The 13,092-nt window shown below is 42.4% G+C and overlaps 1 protein-coding gene across 4 annotated transcripts in view; it reads left to right on the top strand.

Annotated features, from left to right (window-relative positions):
* URB2 (URB2 ribosome biogenesis homolog) overlaps positions 1-13,092 on the top strand; it is a 164,576-nt gene that overhangs the window by 99,075 nt on the left and 52,409 nt on the right. For all 4 annotated transcript variants that reach the window (XM_073552083.1, XM_073552084.1, XM_073552085.1 and 1 more), the window contains exon 6: positions 12,939-13,049. In XM_073552083.1, the coding sequence (XP_073408184.1) occupies positions 12,939-13,049 (111 nt within the window). The remainder of the gene's footprint in view (positions 1-12,938; positions 13,050-13,092) is intronic.

Below are 13,092 nucleotides of genomic sequence, written 5' to 3'. Positions count from 1 at the left end.
GTCAACTTTTAACCCTTATAACTTCCTAAAAAAAATCTTTAAAAAATTGTGCTGATGTAAAGTAGACATGTGGGAAATGTTATTTATTAACTGTTATGTGACATGACTCTGATTTAAGGGCACAAGCAAAGAGGAAAAAAAGCGCAAGAAGAGTGCACACATAGCATCTATAATCAATGAATTGTTTGATATTTTGTGGTGCCCATCATCCTCCTTACTCTGATTTAAGGGCATAAAAATTTAAAAAAATTGAAAATTGCAAAAGTTTTAACATTTTCACCAAATTTCAATTTTTTTTCACAAATAAACGCAAGTCATATAAAAGAAATTTTACCACTATCATGAAGTATAATTTATAACGAAAAAACAGTCTCAGAATCTGTGGGATCCATTGATGCGTTCCAGTTATTACCTCATAAAGTGACTGGTCAGAATTGAAAAAATTGACCTGGTCAGAAAAGTGAAAATAGGCTCCGGGGTGAAGGGGTTAAAAAGGGTGGACCCTAAAAAAAAGATAATAATGTGGGGTCCGCCCTTTTTTTTTAATAACCAGCAAAGGCTAAGCAGACAGCTGCAAGCTGATATTAGTAGGCTGGAAAAGTTCATTGATATTGGCCCCTTCCCAGCCTTCAACTGCCACAGAAATGGCACATCCATTAGCTGCACCTTTTCTGGCGCTTGGCATCGGCTCTTCCCGATTGCCCTAGTGCATTGGAAAGCGAGGTAATGGGTTTGTGGAGCTGATGTTGTCACTGATATCAAGCCATGGGGTTATTAATGGAGAGGTGTTACCAACCCCATAGTCAAAAGAAATAAATACACACACACACACACACACACACACACACAGAAAAGTCCTTTGTTTGTAAAAAAAAAAAAAAAAACATCCTGACAATTTCCCTTTTTCACCCATTTATTAAAAAAAGCAATAATCCATACCATTCCTCTGTAATCCAAAAAATGGAGGTCCCATGATCTCCATCTTCTTCGTCCAGTGTATGCAACCCTGTTCAGAGAATGAAGCTCCATAGACTGGAACAGCAACCAATGCTAGTTCTGAAACTGCGCTTCGTGAGAACTCGTGAGTTGTGACAGGCAGTGACATCAGTGCCTCAGGTTAGCTTACATGATATGTGTAAGTCAGAAATGAAATTAATAGTCCGTGGATGTGTGGCACAGTTTGAAGGATTTTTTTTATACACAAGCCAGGTTTGTCAGGGTAGGTGCTGCAATGATAAGTGGTGTCCTTTCTTATCCCCCTTCTGTAACACACTCGCCACCTCTTTTGTGACCTTCCTTTCTTTGTGGTTTGAGGGACTTCACCTGGGAGATGTTGCCCTGGTACGATATGGTATACCTTCAGTTCCAGATATACTGCACCCCTTCCCCTTCCTGAGTTTCGAATATTATAGCCTTGATTATTACCTCCTGGAACTGATGTAATGTACCTGTCTAGCTTGCACATCGTGATAGCATGAAAGCTTTATAAATTGCCATTTGTACAATGTGCTCTGTCAGCTTCTTGTACCACACCTTAGCTTTTCGAATGCCCTGTAGGGCTGGAAGACTTAACCATAGAGATCACCTCCATTCATATTTTTATTGTACCCCACTACGCAGTCTGTGGGAAAAAATGGAGGAAAGTCAGCTTACCAGCATGGGTGTGTATCCTCCCCGATGCAAACCAATGCCTCACAAGGATAAGGGTGAGGCAACTACAGCAAGATAAGATGCTCCATAAGGACCCGTTGAAGCGCTTGAGCAGCGCGAAACGGCCGTTGTCAGTCTTTTTGCACTCTAGATGTCACCCTCCCGACTATGACATGTAACATGTGTCAATAAATATGAAGGATTTATCCCGATGAGTGCGACCTTTCTTCTATAAGGATACCAAGTTGTGATTTCTTCGAGGTCAAGCACCCGGGATCCCTGGTTGTTGGCTTACTGATTGCCGCACATCACCAACACGTTCACGGTAAAAGCGTTGCCGTCCGCGGTTTCTTCTTTGTTGTGGTTACTCCATAAATACCCCCCATATGCTGCTGCACAAGGGTTAATGCTGCCCCTTAAGATGCTTCATAAATACCCCTTATTTGCTGCTGCAATTAAAAAAATAAATGATATACTCACCTCTCCGTCGCTGGGGTCCAGATGCCGGTGTCCTGAGCCCCTGGCACTGCGCCCTCTGACCTGAATGTCACAGCAGGTGGACCTGGAGATGCAGCGGTGCACGGCAATGGAACGGGGACAGGTGAATATTGCTCTGCCCCCGTCATACTCACCCCCTCCTGGCGCACAGTCTTCTCTGCAGCCCCTGCTTCTCCATCGGTCGTCTGCTTCCTGCATTCAGCGGTCACGTGGTACATATGCGCATATTCATGTGTTTAATGAGCGGTACCACGTTACCGCTGAACGCAGGAAGCAGACGACTGAGGGAGAAGCGGGCTGCAGAGACATGCCAGGAGGGGTGAGTGTGGTCTCTGACATCCCCACTCCCCCTCCCCCGCCCACCTTTGGTATATGACTCGCGTATAAGCGAGTCTAACATAAACATCCAATAGGATTCTCTATTTCACAACTTGCATTTATTGTTCCCACCTCTAGATGGTTTGTATACTTTCTCTATTACATGAAATTTGAAGTTATTTAGGCTGCCCTACACTAAAAATTGGGTAACTAAATTCACATAAAGCGACAAAGTGGATAGATGATTTACACAGCCCCCCCCTCCCCCCTCATCCCGAGGAAGCATCTGGTCCCAGGTGGATACAATGGGTAAGAGCAGAATCTAGCACTATTCTTGCAGTTCTTTGTTTCCCTTAAAGTGGTACACACCCATTTTTTGAGTCCGTGGATGTACCTTGCCTGATATGCATATTTTGCTCATGTAGCACAAAAGGGGATTTAGAGATCCTCCAATGTACAATACAATTGTACAATTTTTGGAGATCCTCCAAAAATTCAAAAAATACTATCAAAAGGCAGGGAAGATGTATATCTTTGTACCGTGTTAGCCAGTAGATAGAAAAATATTCAGGATTGAGAGTCCTCAGTAGTTGATACCTTTTAATGGCTAACTGAAAAGATGGTAACACATTGCAAGCTTTCGAGACTACTCAGGTCTCTTCATCAGGCTAGACTAATACAAAATCTGAAGAGTCACATATTTATGCACAATACAGCCTAGAAAAAATGCAATAGATAAGACAAGTGACGTGAAGCAGAACTATCAATATGGGAGAGGGAGAAACATAAATATAAACATTGGACCAGTTCATAGATAAGGAGTCCGGATGTTTTATGGTCCTCTGATTGGAGTCTAGTTCTGTGTTGTGATGCCCCCACACGGTTTTAAAAGGAAATTCCTTAATTGATGTAAAAAGACATAAATCCATGCGACACATTCATTCCAGCACTGAGAGTGTCAAAGTTCGTCATAAATTTGTACTCCCAAACTCGTCTCTCTCTCTGAGAATTGAAGTTACCTTTCAATACCAGTAATTTCATATCCACGCTGCTGTGATCAGGGATACAGAAATGTTTTGCCACAGGTAGATCCATTCTTTTTTCTCTTATTGTGTGACGATGAGCATTCATCCTTGTTCTAAGCTTTTGCCCTGTCTCCCCCACATACATACCCCCAGTTGGACATTTAGTACAAATAATTAAGTACACCACATTAGATGTAATGCAGCTGAAAGTACCTGCGATCTTGTAGTCCTGATGTGAGTTGGGGATCTTTATCTTGTCCGTGGTCATTATAAATGGACAGGTTTTACATTTTTTCTGGTTGCAAGGAAAGGTTCCTGCAGTTGTTGTAGAGGACAGGGAGCTTCTGACAATGATGCTTCTTAAATTTGGGGGCTGCCTAAAACACAGCAGTGGGGGGTCTGGAAAAATGGATTTCAATCGGGCATCTTTTTGTAGTAAAGGTTGTAATTTCCGTGCAGCTCCCCTTAGCACCTCCAGATTTGGGTTGTAGGTGACTACTAGAGGCACTCGGTTATTTTCTTCTTTAGCTTTGTAATTTAGCAGGTGATTCCTTGACAATCTGGTGGCTCTTGTAATTTGGTTTTCAATTGTTCTTGGATGGTAACCTTGATTCAAAAAGGTCTTTTTGAGGCGACCAAGGTGTTTGTCTCTGTCCATGGGGTTGGAACATATACGATTGTATCTGATGGCTTGGCTATAGATAATAGAGTTCTTTATGTGTTTTGGATGGAAACTGTCCCATTTAAGGTATGTTGGACGGTCGATTGGCTTCTGATACAGGGATGTCTCTATTTCATTGTTTTTTAGCTTAATGATGGTGTCCAAAAAATTAATCTCAGTACTGGAGTAGTTGAGTGTTAAATTGATGGTGGGATGAAATTGATTAAACTGTTCGTGGAACGTCTTTAGCTGTTGCTCAGACTCCGTCCAGATGATTAAAATATCATCAATGAAGCGGTAGTAGGCCAGGGGCCTGATGGGGCATGAGGACAAAAAGTCGCTTTCAAGCTTTGCCATGAAAAGATTTGCATACTGTGGAGCCATTTTACTTCCCATAGCTGTGCCAGTCTCCTGTAGATAGATCCTGTTGTCAAATTCCAAGTAATTGTGGGTGAGGATGAATTTTATAAGTTTCACCACAGCATCAGCATCAGTCCCTGTGTTTTCCATGAAGAATTTGCAGGCATTTAAACCATCTTGGTGTGGGATATTAGAGTACAAAGATGACCACGGACAAGATAAAGATCCCCAACTCACATCAGGACTACAAGATCGCAGGTACTTTCAGCTGCATTACATCTAATGTGGTGTACTTAATTATTTGTACTAAATGTCCAACTGGGGGTATGTATGTGGGGGAGACAGGGCAAAAGCTTAGAACAAGGATGAATGCTCATCGTCACACAATAAGAGAAAAAAGAATGGATCTACCTGTGGCAAAACATTTCTGTATCCCTGATCACAGCAGCGTGGATATGAAATTACTGGTATTGAAAGGTAACTTCAATTCTCAGAGAGAGAGACGAGTTTGGGAGTACAAATTTATGACGAACTTTGACACTCTCAGTGCTGGAATGAATGTGTCGCATGGATTTATGTCTTTTTACATCAATTAAGGAATTTCCTTTTAAAACCGTGTGGGGGCATCACAACACAGAACTAGACTCCAATCAGAGGACCATAAAACATCCGGACTCCTTATCTATGAACTGGTCCAATGTTTATATTTATGTTTCTCCCTCTCCCATATTGATAGTTCTGCTTCACGTCACTTGTCTTATCTATTGCATTTTTTCTAGGCTGTATTGTGCATAAATATGTGACTCTTCAGATTTTGTATTAGTCTAGCCTGATGAAGAGACCTGAGTAGTCTCGAAAGCTTGCAATGTGTTACCATCTTTTCAGTTAGCCATTAAAAGGTATCAACTACTGAGGACTCTCAATCCTGAATATTTTTCTATCTACTGGCTAACACGGTACAAAGATATACATCTTCCCTGTATCAAAATGGAGGATACCAGAATGTACCGCATCTTTATGGAACTAAAACCACTTCTGAAGAAACGTGCACAAATGGACAGCGACATTTTTTTCTTATCTAAATGCAAAAAGGAGAATCTAATTCCCAAAGGACTCTGGATTACAAACCCAATTCTTCATACCTACAATACCCATTATGCACAAAACCTTTGTCACAGGACTTCTGAGAGACTAAGGAACCACCTTTTACATGTCTGCTACAGCATAAGGAGTAAAGTCCAGGGGCAATTTGAAACTCTGAGGAAAACACTTACAGAAAGCACAGAGCAAAAATTACAACAATACTACAACAAACTATGGACCTTTCTGGTTCATAACAAGGAAAAGAAACTGCACAGACTGCGTCTCAATTCAGGACTCTATACAAACAGATACAAAACAAATCCAAAACCTGACAACTTGGACAACCACTCCACTCCAGACACAAAAGCATCTAACTGTGTCATCAATCTCTCAGATTATAAACCCAACAAAGTGGAACTGGCCGTGCTTTCTAGAGGACTCTCATTTTGTCCCACTAAGGCCCTAGATAAAACTGAACTCTGCAGTGATATGGAACAGTATTTCAGGAGACTGCGCCTGAGGGAATATTTCAATGATACAGAAGATTCAGAAAACACTCAGACCGAAGGAAAAGGGATCGTAACAACTAGGAAAAGGTCAGACTGGACACCTCCACCTGGACGCAACCCTCATTTGGATAAATATATAGACTCCTTCAGACATTTGATAAAATCCACAATCATAGACACTAACAGGAGACAAGCATCCAACATCAGTGCCCAGGAGAGAAAGGCCATACAGTCTTTAAAAACCAACAAAGAAATCATCATTAAACCTGCTGACAAGGGAGGTGCAATAGTCATGATGAATACGTCAGACTACATGAAGGAAGCAAACAGGCAACTTATGGACACACGCTACTATAGAAAATTGGGAGTCGGATCCTACACAGGACTATTACAAGGAACTAAACAAGTTGGTTTCTTGTCTGCCTGACCAGTCCATAAGAGCTGGCGATGACCTGATACCAGAGACTCCAAGAATAGGGACATTCTACATGCTTCCCAAAATCCACAAATCTGGAAATCCAGGGAGACCAATTATTTCATGTGTGGGCACCCTCACTGAGCAGGTATCTGGATGGGTAGAGGGTATTCTTAAACCACTGGTGAAGCATACATCCAGCTACATTCAGGACACAACTGACCTATTGAATAAACTAGCAGCAATAGGTCCTCTACCAGAAGGAACCATCCTGGCCACCATGGATGTGGAATCTTTGTACTCTAATATCCCACACCAAGATGGTTTAAATGCCTGCAAATTCTTCATGGAAAACACAGGGACTGATGCTGATGCTGTGGTGAAACTTATAAAATTCATCCTCACCCACAATTACTTTGAATTTGACAACAGGATCTATCTACAGGAGACTGGCACAGCTATGGGAAGTAAAATGGCTCCACAGTATGCAAATCTTTTCATGGCAAAGCTTGAAAGCGACTTTTTGTCCTCATGCCCCATCAGGCCCCTGGCCTACTACCGCTTCATTGATGATATTTTAATCATCTGGACGGAGTCTGAGCAACAGCTAAAGACGTTCCACGAACAGTTTAATCAATTTCATCCCACCATCAATTTAACACTCAACTACTCCAGTACTGAGATTAATTTTTTGGACACCATCATTAAGCTAAAAAACAATGAAATAGAGACATCCCTGTATCAGAAGCCAATCGACCGTCCAACATACCTTAAATGGGACAGTTTCCATCCAAAACACATAAAGAACTCTATTATCTATAGCCAAGCCATCAGATACAATCGTATATGTTCCAACCCCATGGACAGAGACAAACACCTTGGTCGCCTCAAAAAGACCTTTTTGAATCAAGGTTACCATCCAAGAACAATTGAAAACCAAATTACAAGAGCCACCAGATTGTCAAGGAATCACCTGCTAAATTACAAAGCTAAAGAAGAAAATAACCGAGTGCCTCTAGTAGTCACCTACAACCCAAATCTGGAGGTGCTAAGGGGAGCTGCACGGAAATTACAACCTTTACTACAAAAAGATGCCCGATTGAAATCCATTTTTCCAGACCCCCCACTGCTGTGTTTTAGGCAGCCCCCAAATTTAAGAAGCATCATTGTCAGAAGCTCCCTGTCCTCTACAACAACTGCAGGAACCTTTCCTTGCAACCAGAAAAAATGTAAAACCTGTCCATTTATAATGACCACGGACAAGATAAAGATCCCCAACTCACATCAGGACTACAAGATCGCAGGTACTTTCAGCTGCATTACATCTAATGTGGTGTACTTAATTATTTGTACTAAATGTCCAACTGGGGGTATGTATGTGGGGGAGACAGGGCAAAAGCTTAGAACAAGGATGAATGCTCATCGTCACACAATAAGAGAAAAAAGAATGCATCTACCTGTGGCAAAACATTTCTGTATCCCTGATCACAGCAGCGTGGATATGAAATTACTGGTATTGAAAGGTAACTTCAATTCTCAGAGAGAGAGACGAGTTTGGGAGTACAAATTTATGACGAACTTTGACACTCTCAGTGCTGGAATGATTGTGTCGCATGGATTTATGTCTTTTTACATCAATTAAGGAATTTCCTTTTAAAACCGTGTGGGGGCATCACAACACAGAACTAGACTCCAATCAGAGGACCATAAAACATCCGGACTCCTTATCTATGAACTGGTCCAATGTTTATATTTATGTTTCTCCCTCTCCCATATTGATAGTTCTGCTTCACGTCACTTGTCTTATCTATTGCATTTTTTCTAGGCTGTATTGTGCATAAATATGTGACTCTTCAGATTTTGTATTAGTCTAGCCTGATGAAGAGACCTGAGTAGTCTCGAAAGCTTGCAATGTGTTACCATCTTTTCAGTTAGCCATTAAAAGGTATCAACTACTGAGGACTCTCAATCCTGAATATTTTTCTATCAAAAGGCAGAGATGCTTACCTGCTCAGGCATCCAAACAAATGCGGAGGACCCATGCAGTTCAGATGGCGGCAACACAGGTGCAGAAATACCATTGAGGCAACCATTCACAACCTACCAATCACAATGGAGGGGGTAGATGCTTGGTATATTTCTGCACAAAACAGGCTTGTATGTGGCGCTGTTCACACTATGGCAAAGCACAGCATCCAGGTTAACAGCCTATTAGTTACACCCTTCTATTAGTATTGGGCAGCCCGCCTGATCTATCCAAATGCATCCCATGTGAACAGACACCACAGTTTACAATACCAAATGGGCCCAACTGTCAGTTTAATTTATTTTCGTCCAATGAGTGGTGATTGATATTGTGTGACTTTAAGGATATGTGCCCACCTAGCAATTCTGAAGCAGAATAAACCTGAGCAGAATCGCACACCCTGCTCCCAGGAAAACGCATGCGTTTTTTGACGCGCTTTTGTAAGCGTTTGTCAAGCGTTTTTGCCCATATAATTGATGGTATGCGGAATCGCGTGCGATTCTGCAAAATTAATGATCATGCTGCGTTTTTAACCGCTAAGCGTTTCCGCAGCGGTTAAAAACGCACCATTAGCACAACATGTGCGTTTTCCATTACAAAACCATTGGATGCTTTTCTTAAGCGTTTCTGCAGCAGAAATGTTTGTCTAAAAGCGCTGCAGAAATGCTTAAACACTACGTGGGCACACAGGCTAAGGGTTTGTTTAAACCTGTACTGATCGGTGGTGGTTTAATAGCCTATTTACACAGGCAAATCAAAGTTAATGATACACACTGAGCGAGCCTGTCATAGAAGACTATACACCACCTAAAACGATGATCTTTTGTGCTGCATAAAAAGTTTTCACCCTATTTCTGAGCATTTTGCTCACTCATCTCGTTATCTATCAGCAGTCTGTTGGGACAGAAAGATAATCGAGATGCAATCGCTTTATCAACGCTTGTTCATGATTATCTGTCACTGTAAATTCAGCTTAAAGGGGTTGTCCGGGCTTTTCACATAATCTCAGTGCATATCTGGGCTTCAGAATGTTGATAATAAGTAATTTACCTTCTGTGGCCAGTTTGCACAATTTCCAAGATATCAGCTCTTGCTTGTAAGAAAAACGTCCGGGGGGGTGTGTTCTGGCACTGAAATGAGAACTGGCCGCTTCCTCCTCACTAGTTTCACTTTCCATAGATCACTGTTCAGCCTGTGTCTGGGGGAGGAGCAGTTCTCTGCTCTCTGCACTGAGGCTGCTAGATGGGGGGGATTTGTTAATGTGTGAGTAGGGGTTGGTTTGCAGAGATTGTTCATGTGGTCGGGGAAGGCCTGTTGCTATGGAGGGTGGGGTTGTTGCTATAGAGGGCATGTTTTTAGTACAGTAGGAGGAAACGACCAGTTCTCATTTCAATGCCAGAACACACACAACCCCCCCCCCCCGGGCGTGTTTCTTACAAGCAAGAGCTGAAAATCTTGGAGATTATGTGAAAAGCCCGGACAACCCCTTTAATAAGATAATGGGAAATGTGGATGAACTGCGCTGTTTGTGGTATATCGACTAATAATTCCAATATGCAGTGAAAAAGGTAATAGTGCAGTTTATTCTTAGTGCATTTTGAAGTTGTCAGACTTCTGTATGAGAGCTACCAGGATTGTACATAGGAGCAGGGAATTGACTTCAATAGTACAGAAATTCCAAAATGAGCATCAAAGGAAAAAACACCTACATGGCTTGTGTATGACTCATTCCTTGTTCATCTATGTATATATAAAAATGAATAAATGTATGTGTGTATTACCAACCAATCATGAAGCATCTTTCATTTCACCAGAGCTGTTCAAAAGAAGCTCAGCTCTGATTGGTTGCTATGATCAACAGTTTTCCTTGCAAACAATCACTAAGCATCTCTCATTTCACCAGAGCTGGTTAAAAGTAGCTGAGCTGTGATTGGTTGCTATGACCAACAGTTTTCTCACTGCATGACAACACCTCAGCAGACACTGACATGGTGAGAGAAATCTAGAATCCCCAGGAACATAAGCTCCCAGCCATTGTCTGCCCCTCAGAAAGGAGCAGAGAGCACATGACAGAAATGAATCCCCCGCCCCCTCCCGTGGATCAATGGTATGCAAGTTAGGGCAAATCCACTCAGCGTTTTGGTACTGACCCCAGGCCATTCTTAAAGGGATCTCCAGTATGGAAGGCAGGGAAAATTCATCCAGCGCTTTGGTTCTGACCCCAGGCCTCTCTTAAAGGGATCCTTGGTATGGAAGTCAGGGCAATTGCCTTCAAATGCTCTGGTACTGACCCCAGGCTCTCTTAAAGGGATCTCCTGTACGGAAGTTAGGGCAAATCCCTCAGCGCTCTGATTCTGACCCCAGAGTTCTATTAAAGGGATCACTGGTATGGAAGTCTGGGCAAATCCATCCAGCGCTCTGGTTCTGATCCCAGGCTTTCTTAAAGGGATCCCCGGTATGGAAGTTAGGGCAAATCCACTCAGCGCTCTGTTTCTGACCCAAGGCCCCTCTTAAAGGGATTCCCGGTATGGAAGTGAGGGCAAATCCAATCTGCACTTTGGTACTAACCCCAGTCCTCTCTTAAAAGGATCCCTGGTATGGAAGTCAGAGCAATTGCCTTCAAATGCTCTGGTACTGACCCCAGGCTCTCTTAAAGGGATCTCCGGTTTGGAACTTAGGACCGTTCCACTCAGCGCTGTGGTTCTGACCCCAGGGTTCTATTAAAGGGATCATTGGTATGCAAGTCAGGGCAAATCCACTCAGCGCTCTGGTTCTGATCCCAGGCTTTCTTAAAGGGATCTCTGGTATGGAATTTAAGGTAACTCCCTCAGTGCTCTGATTCTCACCCCAGGGTTCTATTAAAGGGATCATTGGTATAGAAGTCATGGCAAATCCACTCAGTTCTCTGGTTCTGACACCAGGCCTCTCTTAAAGGGATCACCGGTGTGGAAGTTAGGACTATTCCACTCAGTGCTCTGGTTCTGACACCAGGCCTCTCTTAAAGGGAGCACCGGTATGGAAGTCAGGGCAATTGCCTTCAAATGCTCTGGTACTGACCCCAGGCAAGGGATCTCCTGTACAGAAGTTAGGGCAAATCCCTCAGCGCTCTGATTCTGACACCAGGGTTCTATTAAAGGGATCATTGGTATGCAAGTCAGGGCAAATCCACTCAGCGCTCTGGTTCTGATCCCAGGCTTTCGTAACGGGATCTCTGGTATGGAAGTTAGAGTAAATCCCTCAGCGCTCTGATTCTCCCCCCAGGGTTTCTTTTAAAGGGATCATTGGTATGGTAGTCAGGGCAAATCCATTCATCGCTCTGGTTCTGATGCCAGGCCTCTCTTAAAGGGATCCCCGGTATGAAAGTTAGGACCGTTCCACTCAGCGCTCTGGTTCTGACCCCAGGCTGACGGGATGATGTGGGATATTAGGGGTAGTAGTCCGGTGGCTCTGGCTGATGGGATGATGTGGGATATTAGGGGTAGTAGTCTGGTAGCTCTGACGGGATGATGTGGGATATTAGGGGTAGTAGTCCGGCGGCTGTGACGGGATGATGTGGGATATTAGTAGTCCGGTGGCTCTGGCTGATGGGACGATGTGGGATATTAGGGGTAGTAGTCCGGTAGCACTGGCTGACGGGATGATGTGGGATATTATGGTGAATGTGGCTATGCGGAGTGGGCGGGGCTATATACACAGATAGATATACTGTGTGTATATAGATAGATAGATATATGTGTGTGTGTGTGTGTGTATATATATATATATATATATATATATATATATATATATATATATATATATATATATATATATATATATATATACACACATTCTAATTTGTTATAACTAACCGTAGTTAGTTACTATGCCCGGGCAGCGTCGGGCTCTTCAGCTAGTTACAAATAAAGCTGGGTGAGTCATATATGTGGGCGTTTTTCTTTTGGTGGTCATATTTTAATTTCTTTACTGTTTAAGTCTATTCCCTGCTACTATGTACAATCCTTGTGATTCTCCCGAAGACGTCTGACAACTTCTAACGAGTTGAGTATAAACTTCACTGTTACCTTCTACACTTCATATTGGAATTATTTGAGGACATACCTCTAGCAGTGCTAGTTACCTACATCTCCTATTCTATTACCATATTGGATCTGCCAACCTGTGGAGATGAAGTAGCTTTAAAACCTATAATATGAAAATCTACTAGTGTTATGTCTTGCACTGCCACACCAGGTGAGTACCTTTTTATTTTAGACATTTGTTATTTGGATTAAACCCTATTGTGGTGTTGATAGATGCATTTCAATAGAGCAAAGTAAAGTATAACTATAGTGTTAACAAAACTCTATCAATTTACACTGATTGTTATTGAAAATTACGTTTTATTTTTCAGGTCCTATTTGCTGGAGTCACAATGATAAGACTTCTACTCAACTGTTCTTTACATGAAGACAAACGCATGTTGTTCTGGTCTTCGGCGTCTCAGATGATAACTGCGCTAGTGGTAAGCTTTTCATTCCGATTCCTTGTCTTAGATCTGCGATACA

The sequence above is a fragment of the Dendrobates tinctorius genome, unplaced genomic scaffold (genome assembly GCF_039654945.1).
Source record: "Dendrobates tinctorius isolate UK_male_01 unplaced genomic scaffold, ASM3965494v1 ptg000184l, whole genome shotgun sequence".
Taxonomy (NCBI): Eukaryota; Metazoa; Chordata; class Amphibia; order Anura; family Dendrobatidae; genus Dendrobates; species Dendrobates tinctorius.
This window is presented reverse-complemented; position numbering and strand designations above follow the sequence as displayed.